At 34.7% G+C, this 23972-nt stretch overlaps 2 protein-coding genes across 7 annotated transcripts; one reads left to right on the top strand and one right to left on the bottom strand.

Moving 5' to 3' along the window:
• Nucleotides 1-3426: 3426 nt before the first annotated feature.
• On the top strand, nucleotides 3427-11260 carry LOC114390947 (AT-rich interactive domain-containing protein 5-like). Of its 4 annotated transcripts, none has more exons than XM_028351890.1 (13): nucleotides 3427-3537; nucleotides 3863-4707; nucleotides 4816-4855; nucleotides 5904-5956; nucleotides 6355-6400; nucleotides 7654-7746; nucleotides 8308-8427; nucleotides 8522-8573; nucleotides 8657-8744; nucleotides 8920-8986; nucleotides 9063-9113; nucleotides 10080-10172; nucleotides 10866-11260. In XM_028351890.1, the coding sequence occupies exons 2-13, from the start codon at nucleotides 3914-3916 to the stop codon at nucleotides 10977-10979; spliced, it is 1611 nt and encodes a 536-aa protein (XP_028207691.1). In that variant the 5' UTR covers nucleotides 3427-3537; nucleotides 3863-3913; the 3' UTR covers nucleotides 10980-11260. The 4 variants fall into 4 exon arrangements, with proteins under 4 accessions (XP_028207691.1, XP_028207692.1, XP_028207693.1 ...); XM_028351891.1 differs by having other exon boundaries at nucleotides 3439-3537; nucleotides 3874-4707; XM_028351892.1 differs by lacking the exon at nucleotides 3427-3537 and having other exon boundaries at nucleotides 3563-4707; nucleotides 8657-8732.
• Nucleotides 11261-12631: 1371 nt separating this feature from the next.
• LOC114390580 (serine/threonine-protein phosphatase 7-like) lies at nucleotides 12632-23709 on the bottom strand. Of its 3 annotated transcripts, none has more exons than XM_028351362.1 (5): nucleotides 23118-23708; nucleotides 21544-22038; nucleotides 15752-15898; nucleotides 13146-13253; nucleotides 12632-12984 (listed from the first exon to the last, which is right to left on the bottom strand). In XM_028351362.1, exons 1-5 carry the CDS (start codon nucleotides 23667-23669, stop codon nucleotides 12907-12909), a joined length of 1380 nt encoding a protein of 459 aa, XP_028207163.1. In that variant the 5' UTR covers nucleotides 23670-23708; the 3' UTR covers nucleotides 12632-12906. The 3 variants fall into 3 exon arrangements, 2 of the variants coding, with proteins under 2 accessions (XP_028207163.1, XP_028207164.1); XR_003661979.1 differs by lacking the exon at nucleotides 12632-12984 and adding an exon at nucleotides 13565-14746; XM_028351363.1 differs by lacking the exons at nucleotides 12632-12984; nucleotides 13146-13253; nucleotides 15752-15898 and adding an exon at nucleotides 18940-19059 and having other exon boundaries at nucleotides 23118-23709.
• Nucleotides 23710-23972: the final 263 nt, after the last annotated feature.

Raw genomic sequence — 23972 nt, 5'->3', positions numbered from 1 at the left:
TTCATCCATAGCTACAACTAGCTCATCATCAACAGTGCATTCTCTTGGCCCGTGCATAATCCCACATTTATCATAGGTTGGGAATGGAGGTGTAGTGATGGGGACTTGAGCTTGAGCTCTCATGGGTGTCTCAATCTTTAGTGTTAGAGCTTGCATCTATTTTCCCAATTTCGTTTGGGAATCATCCTTCTCCACTTGGTTGATGCCTATCTTTATAATCCTCATATCCTCTGAGTTGTTATAGGGGTCAAAGCACATATCTTCAATGAATTGAAAGCATCAACAATGGGTTTCAACATGAGGTTACCCCCATAAGCAGCATCTAAACTTGTATTATTGTGTGAGGACACTCCACTATAGAAAATGTGAACTAGCCTTTGTTAGGAGAAGCCATGATGTGGATAGCTTATGATCATCTCTTGTAATCTTTCGCAAGCTTCAGGTAGACTTTCTTGCTCTCTCTACACAAAATTCCCAATGTCCCTTATGTTTGGTATGTCTTCATAGGCGATAAATACTTCCTTAAGAAGGTACTTATGCACTGGTTCCATGTGGTGATACTGTTATTTGGCAATGAACAAAACCAGTCTCATGTCTTCCCATTGAGAGAGAAAGGAAATGCATAAAGTCTAATATATTCAGCTAATACCCTATATTGTCTCACTGTGTTGGTCAACTTGATGAACTTCCTTAGGTGTTGTATAAGATCTCTGTGGGCAGCACTAATAATAGATTATTCTCTAGCATTTGTAGGAACCCATGCTTGAAGTCAAAAGTGACTCCTTCTAGCAACTCAGGCAATAAAATGGTATTGATGTCTCCCAAGGTAGGGGTGAGGTAGTTCATAAGTATTTGATCCTAATTAGTTGTCATTGCTTTTTCTTTCTCTTCAAGAACTTTTGAACGAAGTTTTTGAATAAAGTTGTTAATATCAGCTTCGTACTGAAGTGGTGGATTGTGGGACCTAGTTTGCATGCACTAAACATCAGAGGAGAAGATCAAATGCAACAGGAAATAAAAGAATGAAATAATAAAAATAATAAAACAATTTCTATAAACAAACTATTTGGTTTAACAAAATTAAACTATTTGGAAATTCTACAACTAGTCCCCCACAATGGCACTAGAAACTTGATTGAAAATATATAAGGCTCGCACGTGGAAGAGTGTACCCTATGCAAATAATAATAGTGGACATGAAAGTCTGGATATTGAACCCAAAGGACCAATTGTATTCTCAATTAGTCAAGTTTATTAAACTAATAACTGGGGTGATTGAAAAGAAGATTTAAATATTTTTATGGCTGTTGTTTTTAGAAGAAAACAAATAAACTAATGCAAAGAGATATTTAAGTAATGATAAGAGTAACTAGGAGTTATGATTCGCTAGTACTAATTTTCCCTCAATTCCAGTTCTAATGAATTTCTTTTCTCAGTTAATTATTGATTCCCAAAATCAATTAAAGCCTATGATTAAGGTTAGAAGATGTTTTTTCCCTTAAATCAATACCCCAATGATCATGGATTTATCAATTTAAGTCAAAGGATAAAATCAATTCTAGGAATGATTAATTAAAGATTAAGTAATTTATCGAAGATTACCCAAATGGTTTGATCATGCAAGTTGGTGCAAAACATTCTCTACCTAGATCTATCAATCATATGCAGACAATCACTACTATGCATTTGATTAAGTATTAGAATGGTCGGTTCTAAATAAATAGTAAAAACAAATAAGAGAATTAATTAACATAAAACAATGAAGAATTTCATTAAGAACAAGGAGAGGAATACATTTGGACAGTTATATCATAACACCCGTATTAGGGGGACTAACTGCCCATGATCAAAGCAAAACTAACAATCCTATATGAGATAAATTAAACATAGACATACCAATAGGTAGGAGTGATGATCACGATTCGTCTTGATGGTGTTGTCCATGCTTCATAGTTCTCAAAAGTCCTCAAGGTTCTCTCAAATTCGTAAAAGGATAAAAGTAGACAAAAGATAAAAATCACAAACTCTAAAGACCTATATATAGCTTCCTAAAGATATCAGTCTAAAAAGGCGCACTATGACCGTGGTAAATCTACCATGGTCGTGATCGAAAGTGATGCTGAAGTTCTAGGCCATTATGGATTCACTATGGCCTTATTGGTTGACCATGACCCTCATGAATTAACCACGATCATGGTTAAGCTTACCACGACTATTGTTGATGGAGGGTTGTTGTGATTTTATAATGGTCGTGTTGTTTATCACGATCGAGATAAAGTGCAGAGTCTTCAAATCTTTGTAAAATCGTACAATTTCTAACTCCTTCACTCAATTAAGTGGTTGTACTTCTATAATACATAACTAGTGTCCAAACGTGAGTTATGCCAAGAAAATGCATGCAAAATAACACAAAAACTCACAAAATACCACTCAGAAAGGGGTTGATCAACAACCACATTGCTTTTTAGAAATTTCTTAACCTAAACCTTCTCCTTGTGTTGCCCGCATTGCTTCTTGAGAAACTCATGAGTGGGGGAGAGGGAACTTGTTTGTGTGACTCGGATTGGAAATGGGTTTCGCAGACAACTTCATGGTTGTGGAGAAGAGAGGAATGGAAAGAATGTGTTTTTGTGTGAGAGAAAACATGAGTGAGTGAGTTTTTGTGTGCTGCTACTGACTTGTTGTGAAACACAAGCAAGATGAGGTGTGTCTGGGGAAGCTTGCTTGCTTTCTGCAAAATGCAATCGATGTTTTCGTCATGGTGGTGTCCCACTTCGATGAGGGTCCCAACGACACTGTCATCGACGACGGTGTTGTCGTTAAACCTTTCTAAAGAAGAAGAGAGATAGGTCATTGTAAAAAGATTTTAAACAATGTTCCAAAATGATAAAATAGTCCATAAACCTTTTCATGACAAATTAGTCATGTTGTTAGCATCCCATTTAACAATTTTTTGTTATCACAACAACCAAGTCATATCTCAACACGTCAATAAAGACATTATCTTTAATGGACCAAACTAACAACAAGATGGATATTAATATTTTTACATATTTATAGATAAAAAAAATAATTTTTCATCTTTTAAGGATTAAATATGTCAATAAAATATACTTTGAGAGACTAATTGAATATTTACCAAACTATTATTTGAAATGAAATGATACAAGACCTAAAAAAATGATCAAAATTAAGTTTGACAAAATAAATACAGGAAATAAAAACACATTTTTCTCATGTTAATTTTTTAGTGGTGACCAATTTCATTTATTTTAAAAATTTGGAAGATTAAACCACTAGAGAAAAAAAAGTTTAAGGATTAAAATTTATGTTTAGTAATTTATTTATATCTAAAACATATTTAAACCATAATTTTTACAAGATTATTTTTAAATAAAAAGGTTAAAATGGCGTGGCAACTTAGAATTTGCGTTCTTACAATTTTTTTTATACAGAATTAGGGTTTATCAAATTCAATCCTTTTGCTTCTGCCATTGTTTGAGTTTTCTTCTGCTATACGATTGAATTTCAATATAGGTAATGCTGCATTACTTTCTTTCTTCTTATCTTTTCTTATTTTGTTTTTCATTTCAATTTAAACGCCTACAAAGAACTCCGAAATCAATTTATTTTGTAGCTTTTTTGAATCTGCCTTGGCTGCCTGCAATGGTGGATATAAAACTAACCTTTGTTCTTTGGGGATTTTTTTGGTGTGTGTGTGAAATTTTCCTTCTCCCTGTTTTTTAACGTTTCTTCGTCTTTTTTGTTTTTGTTGATAAAAAATGGAGGGTGTGGGTTGTTCGGATAAGGGTTTCTTCAATTTGTTTTTGTGACCTCTTATTTGTCTTCAATTTTTGTAAAGAGTTGGTGTAGAAGGTTGTTCTGTGTTCTCGTGTGTGGTTAAATTTTGGAGATGAGTCATGCAAAAGAGAATGAGGAAGCAGGGCAGAATGTACCCTTGGCTTTGGAAGAAACTCAGCAGTTAGTTGAAGCACAGATTCAACCAGAAGATTTTGCTGCTCCTGTGTCCACAGGGGGTACTTCAAATCATGTTGAAAACGGGAAAGTAGAGGTAGAGGCACGCGTGGAGGATAAAATTGTGAAACCAGAAGCGGATTCAGAGTGCATTCCACTACAAGATGTCCTAAATAGTATAAATACTCTTCACTCAGTCCCCGTAATGGACGATGCTCAAGTTTTAAATAACGCAGAAGGCGAATATGTGTCAGATGTGAAGAGCAAAGCTGAAGAAGCTCTGCAGTGTGAGAGGGGCATCAAGAATGATGCTAATGTTTGTCAAATCAATGCTGATACTGCTGAAACCACTGTGGCGGTGAGTCCCAAGGCTTTTGAGGCAGCTGATAGTAAAACTTGTGATAATGGTGACTCCAACTCCATATGCCCTAGTCATAATGAGCCTAATACACCACATGCCGTTCCTGCTGATGTAAGACCTGAAATCAAGAGTGGATTAGACAATGAGAATAGGGATAATGAAAAGCAGGCTGCTGCTGCACGTGCAGATAATGGAAACTCAATCTCAAAGAACTTGTACTTTTTGGATCCTGATGATTCATATGATGGTAATGAGTCAGGAACAGAAGAGGAGCAATCAGCTTTTATGAAGGAGCTTGAAAATTTCTTTAGGGAGAGGAGCATGGAATTCAAACCACCCAAGTTCTATAAAGAGGAGCTTAATTGCCTTAAGTGAGTTATACCCGTTTGCTAAGTTTTCTTCTATGTTTAAATATGGAACAAATACACCAAACTCTGAAATAATCACTTCATCCTAATACTTAATTGGCTGGATATAAGGTTATGGAGATCTGTACACAGATTGGGCGGCTATGACAAGGTATTCTTTTTCCATTCTTCTTTTGCTGAAGCACTAATACAAATTAATGTAACCAATTTGTGTGAAATGTATAATCACAAGTAAAGACATTGATCAGAGGTTATTAATAATTCCAAATAGTGGTTACTGGTTTAGCTCTTTGATGTCATCCATATTTTTCATTGTTCTTCACTTTTATGGACTGTAAAAAGGAGCAATTTTAGGCTTTTTAGCCAATGCAAGTAAAATAAACAATTACACTCTCAAAGACACAGGAGCAGAGATTTAAACTTTTATTATGCATTTAACATGATTTAATCTTACATCAGTTTGTGATATATTATGTTATCAAACAACAATTTATTTAAGCTTGATAAGTTTATTGTGAAAATGAAAATTAAACCTAATTAAAAATAATTTACATGGGATGGGAGATACAACATCTAGAGATCAAGGATTTCAAAGCATCTTGCATTCCCATGACAATGGCATTCCAGAAATTAGCATTCAAGATAGCAGGGTATCTGAGGTGGTTTTGGTTTGTGAAAATATATTTTCTGTTTTCACTACTAGTTACAAAAAAAGCCATCCTGTTTTCACTTTATTTCTATAGTTCAAATTTTTGTACAGTAAATGATGAAAACAACTATTCTTGATAGTATTTTTGTATTAGTGAAAATAGAAACATAAAACATTTCCACAGACCAAAGGCACCTTTAAATACTGTCATGAAGATACCTACCTGTGAACTGCTCTCTTAACAATCCTGAAATCTATTTTGTTTGATCAAGAGTATTTTGATTTGGAAGTAAATGAATCATTGGTCATGATACATTTAACAGTTTGTAACATCGCCTGTCACTTATAAGTTGCATCTGCACTATTGAATATGCTTTCAATGCTTAACTAAATATCATGCAATTTTACTTTTGGGCAAGTGGTTCAAGGTTGTTTCTTGAGGCAAACTAAACATCAATTACACTATGCTTCAAGTTTTAGTTCACAGCAGTTGTTTTCATGTTGCCAATTGCTATGATATATGCCTAATTGGGGTTATATATATGAATAGGTTACCTCATGTAAATTCTGGCGGCAAGTGGGAGAGTCTTTCAAACCTCCAAAGTAAGGAATAACATACAGTTTCTTGTCTTAATCTTCTTTGTGGCTCTGAAAATGAAAAATTATCTTGTATTAGTTTGTTGCATCTTTTTTGTTTAGTTTCTGTTAAGTGTTATTGAATATTAAATTTATTGTGTGTTCTATCTATTTTTTAAGGATGCTGTTCAAGAATCATATTCTGAATTGGAAAAAGTGTTAAGAGAAATTGAATTGCCCATCTGAGTTCTAATTGTTGATAGAAAACAAACTGACATGGATGTTTCTATTTAGTTATGCATGCTTGATTTGTTCCATATTGATTGAAAATCATAATGTTGGGGCACTTTTTAATGGGTGATCTATTTGGATAATTTAGGTTATTTATTTGTTGAAGTGATGCTCTCTGTTCTCAAATTTTGCAGGACATGCACAACAGTTTCATGGACTTTTCGGGTTTTTTATGAGAAGGTGATTCTAGATTAATAAGGTGTACATTAGTCTTCAGCTCTTTTGCTTCTTTTAAAAAATTATTTGACAAATATGTTTTCAAGTCCATGTTTGCTCAATATTCCTGTAAGCTTATAAGTTAGTAGACCTTTTCCTTTGGACACAAAAATGTAATGCTGATCTAGATGATGTGCATGTGCCCAAAATTTCTTTGTCAAATATTTTATATCATACTTTTCCTGATTGATATGAATTGATTACTTACAGCTATATTGTGTTCAGTGCAAAACAGAACATTGGTTACTGATTTACAAATTATCTGCTAGGAAACTAGTGTGTTATCACCAAACTTTATAGTTCTGCAAAGAGAAGTTAAATTATTCTAATTTGTGCTAGATTTTCCTGAGGCTGTAGCTTTCTGTTATCATAAGATCATAGGTGTGGAATTTTTGGCATGTATATGAAGAGGTTGGAATTGTTAACTTTTTATTATGTTTATTATTTTTCTTTATTTGGAGATATTTCTGTTGACTTTTCTATAAAACCAAATAAAAGATTATAAATTATGGGGCATTTAATAAGTATGGAAATTAAATAAAAGAATTGTTAGTTTCAATTATCCAGTTTATTTCTAAAATCTGTATATTGAAATTTTGTCAAAAAAGGATGGGGAAAAAAATTGTGCTCTCTATGATTTTACCTTGATTTCTTTTCAAAAGATGTAGTTTTTATAAAGCGAGGTCATTGTATATTTTGAAATGTGAAAGAAGCGAATCATGATTTGTATGATTGCTTAGTTTGAAAAGGCCACGAAATTTTAATTTTGACCATCTGTCTAATATCCCATGGTCCAGACCAAAGGCTTCTTTTGCTTCTCACAGTAAATGCTGCTGCCTTCTCTTAATTTATTTCACTTGTTACTTAGATGTATCAAATTGATTAATTGTTATAAACTACGATTGATTAAAATTTGCATTCTTTAAGAAGTTATTGATTTAATGGTGTTTATTAGTCCCTCACATACAACAGCATTCTAATCAAATTATTATAAGTTTATAAGGGGCTTTAACTAGTTCATAGGGTACATTTTCTGCTGGTCACAGTATCTGTTTAACCATCCTTGTTCTAGAGTTCAATGACATATGGGCTTATTTAATTGGCATTTTACCTATTTGAGAAGTGTCAGAAAACAATTTCAAATATTGTGTAGAACTATAAACTTTGTTATCTTCAAAATCTATTTCACTGTTTCTGTATTTTATATGCTACTCCAGGCACTTCTTGACTACGAAAGGCATACAACAAAAGGTGGTGAGCTGAATGTGCCTATTACTCCTCTTGCAGAGCCAATAAATATTGAAAATCAGGTAATATTTAATTGTGTGTATAATGTCATTTCATGAACAATTATATAATGGCCAACTGGGTCAATTTTTTCTTTGATGACTTTATGAACTTCTGACTAGACCATTCTCTGAAATAAGAAATGGACCTGTTGGAAAACCACATCTGGCATCCCCATTTTAATATTTAACATGCCACTGGCTATATAAACTGTAATGGGCAGAAATTCTCATGCATATTCTTTGGAAGTTATTTGTCTTGTTTTATGGTCTCTTCGAGTTCAAATAGCAGGGCATGTTTTTTTATTAGTAGTTTTAGTATTTGCGTCACTTCTAAGGATCAGTTGAAGATTGTTCTGAAATGAAGTAACATTATGCTGAGCTGAGGCGATGTTGGGTTTAAGGCATCATTATCTGAGTCATTTTTTGTGTGAAAGTTTCTTGAATAATATTTGAAAATGGTATGAATTTCAATCTTGAAAGGCACTAAAATTTCCTCCTTTAGTTGCATATGCATTAGGCTTTGCAAGTGGAACTGTGATAGCTATACTTATTTGTGTCTTACAATCCCTCTTGCCTGTTCAGTCTGTCCAGGGTTCAGCATCATCAGGTAGGGCACGGAGAGATGCTGCAGCAAGGGCTATGCAGGGTTGGCACTCACAACGTCTCCTTAGCAATGGTGAATTTAGTGATCCTATTATTAAGGTCTGGTTAATACTTATTGTGACAGAGTGATTCATGTTCTCCTTAATTTTACTTTTACAAGGCAAATAATTGTTTTATACTTTGTTTTTCATAGGATAGGAATTCTTTGTCTATGCAAAAGCGTGAAAAACAACTTAAAAACATCAGTATGGTCCTTCATCTTACTGCTATCATTTTTAACTTTAAAGTGCTGCATGATTCTAAAGATTCTCCCCCCTTATTGGCTCAGATTTACTTAAACGCAAGAAATCATCGGACACCGTTAATGTTGTCAAAGTGGCACACAGTCAACCATCTAGACCACAGTTAAGACACATGTATTTCTCTTTTCATCATGAGTGCTGCGTGTTGTACTTAATTTCTTTATCTATTGTATAGTTGACAACCCATGAAGTGTGTTATTAATTTATACCCATGATGGAAGTGTTTACTTTGGCCTTTTGGTTCGTTTGCTGACTTACCTGTCTCTGTTGGTATGTCTGGTTGGGCTAGATCGGACACATCTGTGGTTGACATTGGACCTCCTGCTGATTGGGTAAAAATCAATGTGCAAAAAACTGTAAGTTTATCTTGTGTTAAGATAGAATATAATCTGTGTAATTATGTAATTTACTCACCAAAAGTTTTGTGTACAGAAAGATTGTTTTGAGGTCTATGCTTTAGTTCCTGGCCTTCTGCGCGAAGAGGTAATAAGCTGAGTTATGTTTTTTCTGTGCAATAATTCTGTACTTTTGTTTAAACTTTTTCATGATAAAATAGCAAGCATACTAATATTGTCATCGTCCTTTACATATAAGGGTTAAATAAGTATTTTGGTCCTTAAATTTTTGCAAATTTCACTTTTAGTCCCTAAATGAAGTTTTTAACATTTTTGGTCCTATACTTTTTCTCTGTTAATAGTTTGTTTCTATTGTCAAGTATTAATGTTAACTAATGACTTAGCAGTCGTGTTATCAAGAAGTCTGACGAAGGCAGTCAAGTGTATTTTTTTAGTAAACCGTGTTTTTAATCCCTCATCTGTTCAAACCAGTTGATGTTGTCGAACTAGTTGATAAGGGATTAAACACAGTTTACCAAAAAAAATAAAAATACATGTCATTGCCTTATCAAACTCCTTGATGATGTGCCAAGTAATTAGGTTACCAATGTGTCTGCTACATCAGTAGTTAACATTGTTACTTGACATCAAGGATTAAAACTGTTAATATAGAACTTAATGCATGCAAAGATGGCAATGCCATTGCAACAAAATATTGCATGATGAGGGCATCTGCAGTTCTTGCGCTACATACCTGCACATGAACAATGGAAATTTTCTAGCTGCTAACTCTGCTATCTGTTTTTTTCAAAAAAAAAAAAAAATAATAAATCACTATTTGCTTGTTTACTTTTTTTCTTTGGTTTTCTTCAAATTAAGCATTGTAGAAATTAGATGGTTTTGGCATATGGGGTTGAGTGTTAACCTCTTCAGTAAAGTGCTTTAATTGACCCATTTTACGTTTTCCTCTTTGTAGTATTTGTTGTTTGTAAGGTCTGTTGTGTAACTTTCCCTTTATTATCTTAGCTTTTGATGCAATAAGCTATGAATTCAAAAGTGTAATTTACCAAACTGCAATTGAATCAAGTATAATGTATTTACTTTATGAAATCAGGTGCGTGTTCAATCAGACCCAGCTGGACGCTTGGTCATAAGTGGTGAGCCCGAGCATTCTGACAATCCATGGGGGGTGACACCTTTCAAGAAGGTAGATTCTTTTTCTGTTTCAAAAACTGTTGTTTCAGTCTTTAACTTGATAAGTTAATTCGCTTACAATATTTTTGTATCTATGGTCTATACTTGCTGCAATTTTATTCTTCCCACAAAAGTACCACTTTATTAAACAATCATTTTTGTTTATGTTTTTCTCCGTTATACTTGTGTATGTTTTTCTCCACAAAAGTATCACTTTTATAACAAGTTGTTAGTATTGTTAACAATAAATAGTTTGTGCAGTTCATTTTTTATAATCACTATTTTTTTTTTTTAATCACTATAATTAGAGTTTTTTGTTTTCCAGTGAAACCCATGATATTTTCACGAGCTTCAGTGAAGCTACCACTTTTATAACTAGTTGTTAGTATTGTTAACAATAAATAGTTTGTGCAGTCCAATTTTTTAATCATCCTAATTAGAGTCTTTGACTTCTGGTGGAACCCAAGGTATCTACATGAGCTTCAGTCCAAAGGACTGACTGCAGGACTAATCATTGATCCAAGACTTGATCACATTATATTACTTTGAACACTTTGCCCCTCCTTAAGTCTTCTCGTACAAAATCAACATGTATTATCAACTAAGTTACATCCTATTGTGTTGTCCATATTGAAACAGTCATGTTCGCACATTTTTTAATTCTTCTTTTTCTATTTTTCTAATTCAAATATTTTAATTGATCCAGGTTGTCAGCTTGCCTTCAAGAATTGATACTCAGCAGACGTCGGCTGTGGTGACCTTGCATGGACAATTGTTTGTTCGAGTTCCATTTGAGAGCAATCAAAATAGAGAAGGCTGATAGATTCATGCCGAACTAATTTACCAAGGTTTATAGGATAGTTGACCCCTAAGCCAAATTCATGCCGTGTTCTATTATCTCTGAATTATGTCAATAATTTTTTATTTAAAATTTTCATTTGATGTTCTGTCAAAAGTTTTACAATTTCAAGCATTGTTTAAAATCACACCTTAGTAATAGTATAGTGGCAGCGTTGGTTGCTATTCTATTATTTAAACCCCATGCTACCAAAACTAATATTTCCCCAAAATGAAAGAAGTATTCTAAAAAGCACTGTAACACGAACGTGTTTGTTATACTATGTATTGTCCAACTATTTTTTAGCTTAAAGCATATTTTAACGTTAATTTTGTTTTAAAAAAATGTTACAAGTTAAAGTTTGATAATGTTTAATTTAACTTAAATATGTTTTTGATCTTTGATAAATTAATGAATTTTATTTTGGATCCTTAATAATTTTTTTCATTGCGTTAGGTCTAAGAAAATATAATTTTATTTTTGGTTCCTGTTATTTTGTTATAGTTCTTTTGTTATTTTTATTTTTTGTTTTAGTCTTTATAATATTTTTATTTTTTATTAGTTTTTTTTAAAAAATATTTGATAAGAATTAATAACAAATAATCTAAATATTTTTGGCTTTGATGCCCCTTTTGGTTAATTTTCTCCTCACCTTTACGTGGTGGGCTTGGAGGTGGATATATAACAATTTTTGAAACCCAACCTTGGTTACCTAATCATGTCTGCGGTAAGATTCATCTATTTGCAGTAGAATTCTGCTTATTGCATGTATATATATGCATCCAAGAGAAATAATAGTGTTACCAAAAAACAATTGGATTTTGTCTCTTCTTCCATGTATGTCACATGATTCTAATCAGAATCATGTACTGGATACTTTGTTTAGTTAAGATATATGCTCAAGTTGGAGCAAAGATGAAACTCTTTTTTTAATGTCATCACTTTTTTAAAACATATTTGAAAATGGTAATATGCACAACTTTAAGTGACATTTGTAGTCATAAACAAATTCTTTTTTTTTTTCATTTCTAGTACCGGTAAATTTCTTTTTCTTTTGTATTTAGTCATTGTAAGTTTCTTTATTTATTTAATCCCTATAAATTCCATTTTTTTCATTTAGTTTCTCTAATATCACTATTGGCATGACACGGATGATGTGTCTTTTTTGCTTATGACAATGACATTATGATGATATCATCGTTAATGATTTTGTAACAGTGATTGATGATGAAGATCAAAATTAAAAAAAGTATCAACTTAAGGGAAATAAAATTAAAAAAATAAATTTATAGAGATAAAAAAACACAAATGACCAATTTGGTATTTAAGACTTTTTTCTAAGGAAAAAAAGTTAGCATTTAGTATTTTTTTTTTTAAATATTTAGTTCAATTTTTCCTTTAAGAAAGCCTAAGAAAAGCTAGGCCATATATTTTCTTAGTAGCAGTATATATGCATTACCTTGTGTTAAACAATGAGTATTTCCTGGCATTGGTTATGAATACCACCTTAGTCGACCAATTGGAATTGTTTTCCTCGCAAACATGAATAATTTCCCTAATTCGTGATTACTAACATATTAGGATATAAACAAACAAGAACACAAATTCTAAATTGCCACAAGAAACGGTAGTCTGGTACCAAGGAAAACTAACTGAAAACATGCACTGGATTGAGAACCAGCAGATTTCTGTAACTCATAATTTTACAATTTTTACAGATATCAGTTTAGAATATTGTGCCATAACTGAACTATCCAGTAGCTACTTTTGGGATCAATTGATTTCACAAACTTAATAAATCGGATAATATAATTAATAATCATATAAGTTAATGATAAAAGCTGTATTTCAAAAAATAACAATACAATTTTACAAATCTGACAACTTTAACATTTTCCTCAAAGAATCCTCAGGAAGTTACCATGGAGGCCAAATCCAATTCTTCATCGGAGTCTATCACCTCTTCATAATCGTAATAGGGATTCGCCTGACCCACAGAACAAGGATACAATTATCAACTTCATACAAATTTTATTATTAGAAACAGAAGATATAATGTCCCTAATACCCTCAATGTCTAGAAAAATCGTTAGACATCCGGACGATCATATATATTCATTGATATAGACATGAGTAAGATTTCTTTACCTTCGGCCTTGGAGTAACTGCTGAAAATCCATGAAATATAGGATTGTCAAAATTCGGGGGTTCAAGGATAACATAGGCGCCTTTGTTGTTATACCTCACCTGTGTTGCCTGAAGGAAAAAAGGGTTCTAAGGATAAACAAACTCCAACATTTAACAAAGAAAGTTGTTAATATTCACAGTCAAAGCAAAGCCTCTCCCAACTGATCTGCATTTCAGATCTTAGTCATTGCATAAACCATTATTGCTTCTGACAGTGAATTAAAGCAGAAGTACTAAATCCCAAAAAAGAGATTATCATACCTGGTGATAGACAGTTCATTAAGGTCTAAATTTATAACTATTTTGTATATAATGGTGATTTATTGATTTATTTCTTAATTTCTATATTTATTCAATTGAAAAGTTATGCAAATCAATACATTTTCAAGAACATAATGAGAGGCTTCATTCAATCTTTGCCTTTTGGGAAGCGTTGCCACAAAGAAATGAAATGAGAGAAGTCCTCGAACAGATAAAAGTAGCAATTTTCCTATCCCTTTGGAATAGTCTCCTCATAAATGGGTATATCTCCTCAAAGTCCTCCACCCAACAAATTTTTTTCCTTCTATGCATCTACATCTCCCCAACAGCTCATTGTCAGTCACAACTTGAACTACATTTTCCTCACCAATCTCTTCAACTTCATCAGGCATCTTAGAGACTTCATGATGTTTTTTCAATTTTAGAGGCATCAATAGACCTCAAAAATACCATTCCTTTAGGGCTATTCCCCAAGAGGTTCAATATAGTCTTCCTGTCAATGCACTCATTAGTCATTATGGTGCACCCAACTTTCTTTCATAGTCAACCCTAATTCTTTCTTCAAATACTTCACTCTAATCTTGTGATAGGATGCTGGAATAAATCCTTGGCCATGTTTAGGAATTAATTCACACATAATATGGAATTCTTCACCTCTTGCCACACATTGAATGGTATGGCATCATTGTAGAAAAATCTCACAATTGCTAAACAAGTTTCCTCTCTTTCATTCCTCTTATACAAGAAATTGATTGTGGCTTGGGTGCTCATACCCTTTTTTCTAAAAATATTTCCAGACTTCTCAACATCAACCACTTTATGGCTCTTTTTTCTTTTTTCACTAATTTCAAGATTCCTGTTATATTGAAGTTGATCTTTTGTTCAGTTTTGCTTTCACACCTTAGACAATGTCCCACACTTCCTTCCTCACATCATCAATAACAGCTTTGCAAGCTTCAACACCCTTACTTGTTTGAAATAAGTGATGCTTCAACTCATAAGCACCTCCTTTTACAACCTTTGGACAATATTTGCATTGAATCTTTCTAGTTTCTTCAACTGAAATCCCAGGTTTCCATGCCACGCCACTCGTGTTTCCAGGAGCATTCCTTGGCATTCTAAAGGACACTAGTTGCAGAACTAGTACCAGAAGTGCAAGCATAAGCTGAGTTTGAACTAACAGCATGACCATCACCACTAGCTTATGAAGCAAATTTTAGTGCATCAACAACAGAGACTGAGGCAAACTTAAGCATGCGTGTGGCAGAATAAACAAGGCAGGGAGAGTGTGAGATAGAGGCCTGAACAGAAAAACGAAGGAGATGTGAGCAGAGATAAGAGGCAGATGTACAAGGCAGAACCGGTGAACCACAGAAAAGAACGAAGCGGGTGAGAGAAGAGGCAGTGAAGTTAGATGCAAGAACCAGCAGAGAGATGCAACTGAAATGAACTAAAATAGAAAATTGTAGTCAAGGTTCTCTCTGGAACCAGGTCAAAAACGAGTCGGCCATGGGTTTTCAGGTTTAGGCATAAAATTAGATTAACATAAAACATGGTGGGATCACACAATCCTCTGAGTTTACTCGGCAATTCTGCCAATTCTGAAAAAAACGTGTTCCAGCCAGAGATCGGGATTGCCAATTGCAGATTAAAATCATTAGATCATCCAGCCATACAATGTTATGTGTTGACATGCATATTTAACTACCAGGTAGTGGTCACCTGTTTTCCTATAAGAGCCAACATATATATTCTAGATAGCTGCAACATTCAGGTTAACATATAAATGACAAAGGAATTCAATGAAAATATCAACAATGCATTTCAAGAAATTTAAGGGTAACCTAGACTATAAGGCTCCCAACAACATAGAGTCTGGAGAGGGACAGATGTATGCAGCCTTATCCCACAGACAAAAAGGTTGTTTCCACAACTAGAGCCTGGGGCAACTAGGTCACAATGCACCGAAAAGTTACCATTGTGCAAAGCCTCAGCCACGATGATAAATTGAATCCTAAATGAGTTAGATATTTATCATACTGGGTCATACAAATAATGTCAGTTTTTAAAAGGAGAATGGCTATTGACAAGTAATGTATTTTATTTTATATGTTTACCCACTCAACACATGATTCCTATCCCTTCACACATACACCCCTCCCTCCCCTGCCCAAAACAAAGATTTTATTTTCAACATCAGCAAAATCCGTGTAGGCTTGCAGTATGTAATAATTAAAATGCACTGCTACATAAGGAAAAGATTTGGAGTATAAACCATATGTGCAGGCAAGAGATTATCAACAAACCTGAAACTGTGGGTAATCTGGAGCACTAAACACAGTGACCAGCTTTCCAGAATCTACAACATGATCAATAGTGTAACCTTCATCCATTCCCTCAAAACCATCCCTTTTTTCCCTAGCATCAGGACCTTCATGTGACCTGATGATCAACTGAAAAAATATACGTGACAATCCATATATCAACAATAATTTTAAACAATAAAACACAGAATATTACAGAACCATGAGACAAAACAGTAGGCAAACACTCAGCATTTAGCCATTTTGGAAAGCTCGAATAAACAAGCTAAATCATAATAAATTAGACACTAAGTAAAGCTTCAATTGTGAAGCAAATATGTGGACATGGAACACAATGAAAATCTAAACAAAGAAGGACAAAGAACTATATAAATAACAAAATAAGTGAATATATAAGTACAAAATAATTAACATACACAACTCTATTTCACTTGTTTTTTTTTGGAAGGCAAAATTATATTATTAATAATATTAAAGCATAGCAGTACCAGAGGTACTGAGATTACAAATACAAGGCACTGAAAATGCCACCTTCCAAAAGCAAAACCCACCAATACCCACCACAAGGAAATATTACAAATTAACCAAAGGTCTCCGGAAGAGTGGAAGACCAATGGTTAAATGGAATATTAAAACCTTTTTCTGAAACTTTAAGCCAAGACCAAGCATGAAATAGGGCATCATCCAACACTTTGGGAGGTTCAAATGGTGTGCCCTTAAACAGGAGGGAATTCCTGTGTTGCCAAATAGTACTAGTTAGAGCAATCCACCATATACACCTCCTATTATGATTCCTCCGTGTCCCAAAGCCCTCACAGAATTGAATAAAGTGTGTTGCTGGGTCAGTTGAGAAAGCTCCTTTAAACCGGGTCCAGCTCATAAATTCCCACCACAGCCCTATAGTCATTCTGCAATGAAAAAAGAGATGGCCAGCCTCCTCCTGGTGATTTCCACAAAGGGGACACATAGTTTGTTGTAGAACCACATTTCTCCTAAGCAAATTGGCCCTGGTAGGAAGTCTATCCCTAAACAATCTCCAAGAAAACATGTCAGCCCTTGGGGGAATTTTAAGCTTCATTAGAATCTGAAAATTCCTACTGTGCTGTCCAGGACTATTGGTAGGCATCAAGAGCCTATAAGCTGACTTGGTAGAATAGAGTCCATTAGGTTCTGCTTTCCATACCATAATATCCTGCAACTGCTGCTGAATAGAAAAGGCAGATATATCTTCCATGAAAGCTATGGCTTGCTCATTCTCATAATCAAATAGGTTCCTTCTCCATCTAAAATCCCAGCTCCATGTATTTTGAGAAAAGTTCCCCATATTAGAAATGAACAGGTTTTGCTGTCTGCTAATAAAAAATAATTGATGGTACTTCTGCTGAAGGCTACATCCCTGACCTATCCATGGATCTTGCCAAAACCTTACCCTATCCCCACATCCAACCCTCCAGGTCATATTTTGGTGAATAATCTGAAAATCTGGCTGATGATAAAGTTTCTTGAGATCCTTCCACCACGAAGAATGCCACCCTTTAACTCTACTGCTCTGCAAGTCTGCCAAACCTCCATATTTGGAGGTAAGAAGTCTGGCCCAAAGCTGATTGTGATTAGAAGCTAATCCCCAGATCCATCTTCCCCTTAAGGCTGCATTGAAATTGGACAGGTCTTTGATTCCCAATCCCCCATCAATCTTCGGATTGCAGATGTCAGCCCACTTGACCCAAGGAATTCTGTTATGGTGTTGAGTTCCCCCCCACAGAAACTGCCTTTGGAGGGTCACCAACTTATCCACTATTCTTTGGGGGATCTTGAAGAAAGATAGTAGATATATAGGGAGTGCACTCAAGACAGATTTTATCAAGGTAACTCTACCACCCATAGACAAAGTTTTCTGATTCCACTTTGAGAGCTTGGCTTGAAATTTGTTAAGCAAAGGCTCCCAAACCACCATGCTGGAAGCTTTAACAGCAATAGGCATGCCTAAATAGTAGAAAGGGGTATCCAACTGTCTACAGTTCAGGAATTGGGCTGCTTGCTGGGCCCAATTGGCCTGAAAACCGACAACCCCAAATTGGCTTTTTGCATAGTTGATTCTCAAACCCGAGACCATTTCAAATCCTCTAAGCATGGATTTCAACACAAGAATATTATCCCAAGAGGCCTCTCCAACGAAGACCGTGTCGTCAGCATATTGCAAAATGTTTATAGGCTCATTTTGCTTCCCACTCAAGAAACTTCTGTAAAGGTTTTTATTGACAGCCTCTCTCATCATGCCGGTAAGGCCCTCAGCCACTATATTAAATAGCATAGGAGCCAAAGGATCTCCTTGTCGCAATCCTCTAGAGGGGACTATTTCCTTGGTAGGGCTCCCATTTACTAAAATTGAGATAGTAGCTGAATGAAGACATGCAGATATCCATTGTCTCCATTTAAGGCAGAAACCTAGCCTTTCCATCATGTAATCCAAGAAAGCCCAAGATACTGAATCGTATGCTTTTTCGAAGTCCACTTTAAAGATCATAGTAGGCTTTTTTCTCTTAGTAGCCTCATCCACCACCTCATTAAGAATGAGAATTCCATGGAGAATGTGTCTATTTCTTATGAAAGCTGTCTGCCGTTCATCAATTAACCCATCCAGCAGATTTCTCAACCTATTTGCCAAGAGTTTGGCTATTACTTTATACATACACCCAATGAGGGAAATGGGCCTGTAATCATTTAATGACTGGGGTTGAGATATCTTTGGAATAAGAGCCACAAAAGAAGCGTTGCTGCCTCTAGGGAAACTTCCATGAACATAAAATTCGTCCACAAATCTTCTAAAATCAGGTTTGAGCACCCCCCAAAACTCCTTGATAAATCTAAAATTAAAACCGTCTGGCCCCGGACATTTATCACCATCACAACTCCAAACAGCATCTTTGATTTCTGCATCTGAGAAAGGGGCAACCAACCCCTCTCTTTGATTATGATCTATCATAGGAAAATTTACCCCATCCAAGGTACAAGGATTCTGTTCAGTGAATCTTTCCTGGAAGAACTTAAGCATTGCATTCTTAACAAGATGAGGCTGCTGGACCCATACACCATCAATGAAAACTCCATGAACAGCATTTGAGCATCTTCTGAAATTAATGACCTAGTGAAAATAAGCGGAATTCCTATCCCCCTCCTTGATCCACTTGGCCCTGGACTTCTGTCTCAGAAGGGATTCATAGGCACTTGCAGTGTCCCACAACTGTTGCTGTAATGCTCTCTTGGTCTGAACTTCAGCTGCAGATAAGGTTCTATGGGAAGCAATATTCTCCAAATCACTGTGCTTATATGTTTATAATAAAGTGTACAATTGATGCAAAATATCTACTAATTTAATCTGGAAATTACTGTTCAAAGGTAGTTTCAACGTCAAATACCAAGGAATGGAATACATGTGAGACACAAACAAAAATTGCTTTCTTTAATGTTAGTACTTCAAAGCTTCGATACTTTTCCACCATGATCAACTTAGCTTTAGCAACGAGTTAATAACATAACCATAAAACTTGGTAACCTGTTACATACTTATGTGTCCAGTTGGTTTACACTCATTCAAAGAAAAACTGATGGAGAGTAAAGGTGCATTTATTATGTTCTTTATGCAGCTAACTCTTAAATTTGTATTGGTTCAGTTGAGTCTGTGATATTTTAGCTACTTTATAGATTTTATAAGTTAACTTAGCCAAGAAAAGTGCAATCTTGCAATTAGGGGGATTGGTAAATAATTAACAAAGTCCAAAAGTCATTAAGGCTTTGGATAAACTTCTTTATAAACACTTACAGAAGAAGAAAATAAGAAGGAAAAATGAAATAAGCTTCACCCATAAGTTAAAAATAGCTTCTGCATAAGCACAAAACAGCTTTTTGGAGAAGCTAAATCATTTAGCTTCTCCAAAAAGCTGATTTTAACTTATGTAGTAGCTACTTTTAACTTATGATTTCCTTTTTCCCTCCTATTTTCTTCTTCTATAAGTGCTTATGGAGAAACATATCCAAGCAAGGCCTAAGCCATTGAAGGGTCAAGTCTGTTTTAGCTACATATTGGATCTAAAATAATAAACATCTTCTATGTGATTTCAACAGAATTAAAATATCAGTAAAGAGAACTAATATATTCAAAAGCCATCTTTTGATGTTCTTTCCCCCTTGGAATTAAATTTCTTTTTGAGAACAAATTAGGATTATAATTCATTCTGATCATGTCAGATTTCTCAATAAAGGGGAAGACTCATGCTACCCAAACTTTTCATCCCACCCAAGGTTGTCATACACAAGAGTTTATGTAAACTTGTGGAGCCTCTGTAAACACGACTCGTAAATTCATAAGAATTTACCTAATATAAAAAATAATATTAAAAACTAATAAATAATAGGAATTATATCATACAAAAAAATTATCATGATTTATTATATCTTACATGCACAGCACAATGAACACATCATATTTTATATTACAATTAATATCAAACAATACACAAGAGAGGAAAGTTGCTATCTTTCTGTTATTAAGTTAAAATTAAAGTTTAAAAATATTTTATTTTAGTTTCCAAAATATCTCAATTAAAAAATCATCATTTAAATTTGTTTAGAAAATAAAGCGTTATTATAATTGGATTACAGTGTATCTAGATTTGAATTTTATTTTGAATCAAATTTTGAATTTTTTTTCACTAAATTTTGATTAAAAGAAATTAGAAACTTGTATGAGTAAAAGGTCCAATAGTTGAAACTGTGGAGACCAAATTATTATTAGTGTTGTTTAGTGTTAGATGAAAAATAAACTTTGAGGGCTCCCTTTCTCATTCGTGAATCTGGTCATCTTTGACCCATTTTTCTCACAGAGCAAGCAGCAGTCATAAGCAGAGGCACTAGCAGCAAGTGGTATCAATGAGGAGAACAGCTAGCATCAAGCAACACATGTAAATGCAGAAAAGAGAAGAAAATCCGTAACTCTGTTCTGTAAAAAATGGGATTCAAAACATCCCTACACAGCATCATTCTGGACTAAATTTTTCCACCCTCATGAACTCGCCAACTCACTCTTGAACTCGCGAGTTTGGCAGAGTCTGCACAAGTTTGCTTGAATTTACCCGAGCCTACTCAAAAACAAGTTTGATTGTGACTTGTGAGTTGAACAGGTTCATGAATGAAAACACATAAGCTCATGCGATTTTGGGTTGGAACACAATTTTAACAATCATGATCTGACCTACCTGCCTAACCTATTTTCATAATTTCCATCTAATCTAAACCTAAGCAAATCCATGGACTGCATCAAACACACTATGTTAAACTTAGGTTTCTATCAGTATCATACTTGGCTACTACAGTTAATAAAAGCAAATTTCCCAGCCATCCTAGGTCCAAATCCTGATTTAACAACTTGCTTCTATTTTTCAGGTTTACTCCTCTTTTTGAAAGTTCTCTGAAAGACTGAAGCGGTAGCTATCAATATCTAACCACTTGAATTAGCTTTCCTTTTTCCCTAGATATGTAATGTTCAAACAATACATCATGTCTTCACTTCAATATCATGTTAAATCAAACAAAATTCTGAAGTAGTTGGTCAAAGATGATACTTGTATTCCTAATATCAACGTACTACAAATAATTCTTTTCTCAGAAATATATGATAAAATGTAGATAACTTCTTAGAAAACTAATAACAATTTGATATATTCCACCAAGACAATCAAAAACATCACCATAACATTAAAAGTAATTTATTTTATTACCTTTAGTTGGTACTTCTTCAAAAATTCTTCAGTACAATCGGGACCCCACATCAAGCCAATGCCTCTTTCTTTGTTTGGAGCAAGACCAGGATTTTTGGATGGATCAGACCACAAAACATCACCAGGAATCAAGTTTGGGCCTTCCCAAGGAGGATCCAAAACTGATCGTCGAGCCTTACACAATTCTTCCAAGGAACCAAGAGATAGAATTTTGCTCTCATGATTAACATTAATCTTACGGTTCTTCTTCCCTTTTAACCTCTTTGATGGCATCACAGTTACACTGCGGAAAAGTCCTCCATGAGCTGTGTATACACACCCTGCTATAATAGAAGCCAAAGGAAGACCTTCAAAGCACCCCAAACATTTCCGGTACACATGCTTACCTTTATCACCATACTTAACCATTACTTCTTTCTCAAAACCATAAACCGATGTACAGTATTTTGATTCGTGATTCCCTCGTAGCAAATATATGTTATGTGGCATGAATACCTGACAAAACAATTATGGTACTATAAATATCGTAAAAGTATAAAAATATATTACCCCATTTCTCAATGATCCTATTTCGGGCAATTAAATCTTTCAACAACAACAAAAGCCTTATCCCACTAGATTAAGTTGGCTACATCATTAGTTAGAAAGATTAGTATAAAAAAGTTAAAAAAACAGTAGCATACTAGCATCTATCTGTATGAACTGCAAAACAAGCACATGATTTATTTCAAATTAAACTCTGCACATTAACCATTTGAACTGTTATATTAATACCACAAAATACAATAGACACAAAAAGCTTTTGAACTGAATCAAGTGAGAACTTTCATCGAAAGCAATAAAAACAGCAACCGGAAAATCCAAAAAAAAAACTGAAACTTCAATTTCATTAAAAAAAAAACAAAAACAAACAAACAAACTAGAATATGATTGAGGAGTCTGAAAATTCAACTTCCAAGCCGAATTTCATACGAAATAATGAGTTTAATTTTCATGCATTGTGAGCATGGTTTTAAATTGCAGTTCGTATTGGGAAAAACCCAAGTCCCTCATTGGCTAAAAATAAAGCCAAATTAGAATATATAAATGAGGGACAACCCTCATCTCTTGAGCTAGTTTTTGGGGTTGAGTTAGACCTCTCACAACCACAATTTAGAACCATGATTGCAAGTGCAAAGATCTTTACACTGTTAACCAATATGAAACCATCCTTGTGATGGCTTTCAAAGTGATTAGTTTAAAAGTCAACATACACTATCAGTACATTTAAATTAAATTCAATAAAAAAAATCGTATTCACATTATTTACATATTTCAGCAAAAAAAAAAAAGATTAGGACTATCTCATCTTTTTATTTTTAGCTGAACCACAAGTATGGCAGCCAGAGACTAATACCTCGAGGCACTCTACAAACTCTAAAACAAAGTATAGCACATTTGACCATTTGAACTGTAAGTACATAAAATCCAACACACGAAAAACACTTTTGAACTAAATCAAGTGAGAATATAACCTTTCCTCCCCCAAACAGACACTTAGGGAAAAAAAAGGTTAAAGTGCAACAACGATTTACCTTCCAAGCCAACAAGAGCAAGAAGGTTTCGAGCCCCCACGCTCCCCGATCCACGTAATCCCCGTTGAAAACAAAGATTCGATCCCGCGAGGGGAACCCGGCATCTCGGAGGAGGAAGAGAAGATCATGCAGTTGGCCGTGAACATCGCCGACGACGACAACAGAGGCAGCGGCAGCGGAGTCGGAGGGAGTGCTATTATCATCGAGGGTAGGGCGGAAGGGGTCTACGGGGACACAATTGGGCTCCTTGTGGAGCATCTTGGAGGCGACGAGGATGAGCGAGTCGAAGACTTCGACGGGGAGAACCGAAGGGAGCTCCGACGGAGGGACGTTCCGAGAGCACCAATCGAAGCACCGCATCAGATTCTCCACCCAATCCATGCTGAGGGTGCCGTCCTCCGGCCACCATATTGGGACGCGAAGTTCTGGCGGCGGGGTTGGACGCGGCGGTTGTGAGGTTTCCTCTGCTGTGGGTGAGATGCCGTTGGTGGCTGCTGAATCCGGTGGTGGTAGTGGTGGTGGTGCTGCTGCTGAATCAGCTTGAAGGGTCATGGTAGATGAACGGAGTTGGAGAAAGATTTAAACTGGTGCTTCACATGTATATATATAAGCACCTCATTTTGGGGGTAAAAATTATGTATTTTTCATCGAACATTTTGTAAAAAATTACTCTTTTTTTTAAACACTAACGGTCTCATTCTTTTTTATTTATAATTATCTATATCTATTATTTGTTATATTATATAACTATTTGACTATATAATGTATAAAATGTACTTCATGCAATTTATTATCCATGATTTAAAAATCTAACAGATCATTAAACCGGTCTTGACATTAATTTAAGATCTATAG

This window comes from Glycine soja, chromosome 16 (assembly GCF_004193775.1).
Source record: "Glycine soja cultivar W05 chromosome 16, ASM419377v2, whole genome shotgun sequence".
NCBI lineage: Eukaryota > Viridiplantae > Streptophyta > Magnoliopsida > Fabales > Fabaceae > Glycine > Glycine soja.
Note: the sequence above shows the minus strand (reverse complement) of the source record. Positions and strands in the feature narration are given on the sequence as shown.

What these genes read in the sequence shown, in the direction of transcription:
- LOC114390947 (XM_028351890.1), top strand. Translation starts at nt 3,914, where the DNA reads ATGAGTCATGCAAAAGAGAATGAGGAAGCAGGGCAGAATGTACCCTTG. An exon ending in TTCGGGTTTTTTATGAGAAG is followed by an intron (nt 6,401 to 7,653) that starts GTGATTCTAGAT and finishes ATGCTACTCCAG; the next exon opens with GCACTTCTTGACTACGAAAG. An exon ending in AGACCACAGTTAAGACACAT is followed by an intron (nt 8,745 to 8,919) that starts GTATTTCTCTTT and finishes TGGTTGGGCTAG; the next exon opens with ATCGGACACATCTGTGGTTG.
- LOC114390580 (XM_028351362.1), bottom strand. Translation starts at nt 23,669, where the DNA reads ATGACCCTTCAAGCTGATTCAGCAGCAGCACCACCACCACTACCACCA. An exon ending in CAGATTACCCACAGTTTCAG is followed by an intron (nt 13,254 to 15,751) that starts GTTTGTTGATAA and finishes TTTTTCCTTCAG; the next exon opens with GCAACACAGGTGAGGTATAA. An exon ending in CAGTTACTCCAAGGCCGAAG is followed by an intron (nt 12,985 to 13,145) that starts GTAAAGAAATCT and finishes TCTGTGGGTCAG; the next exon opens with GCGAATCCCTATTACGATTA.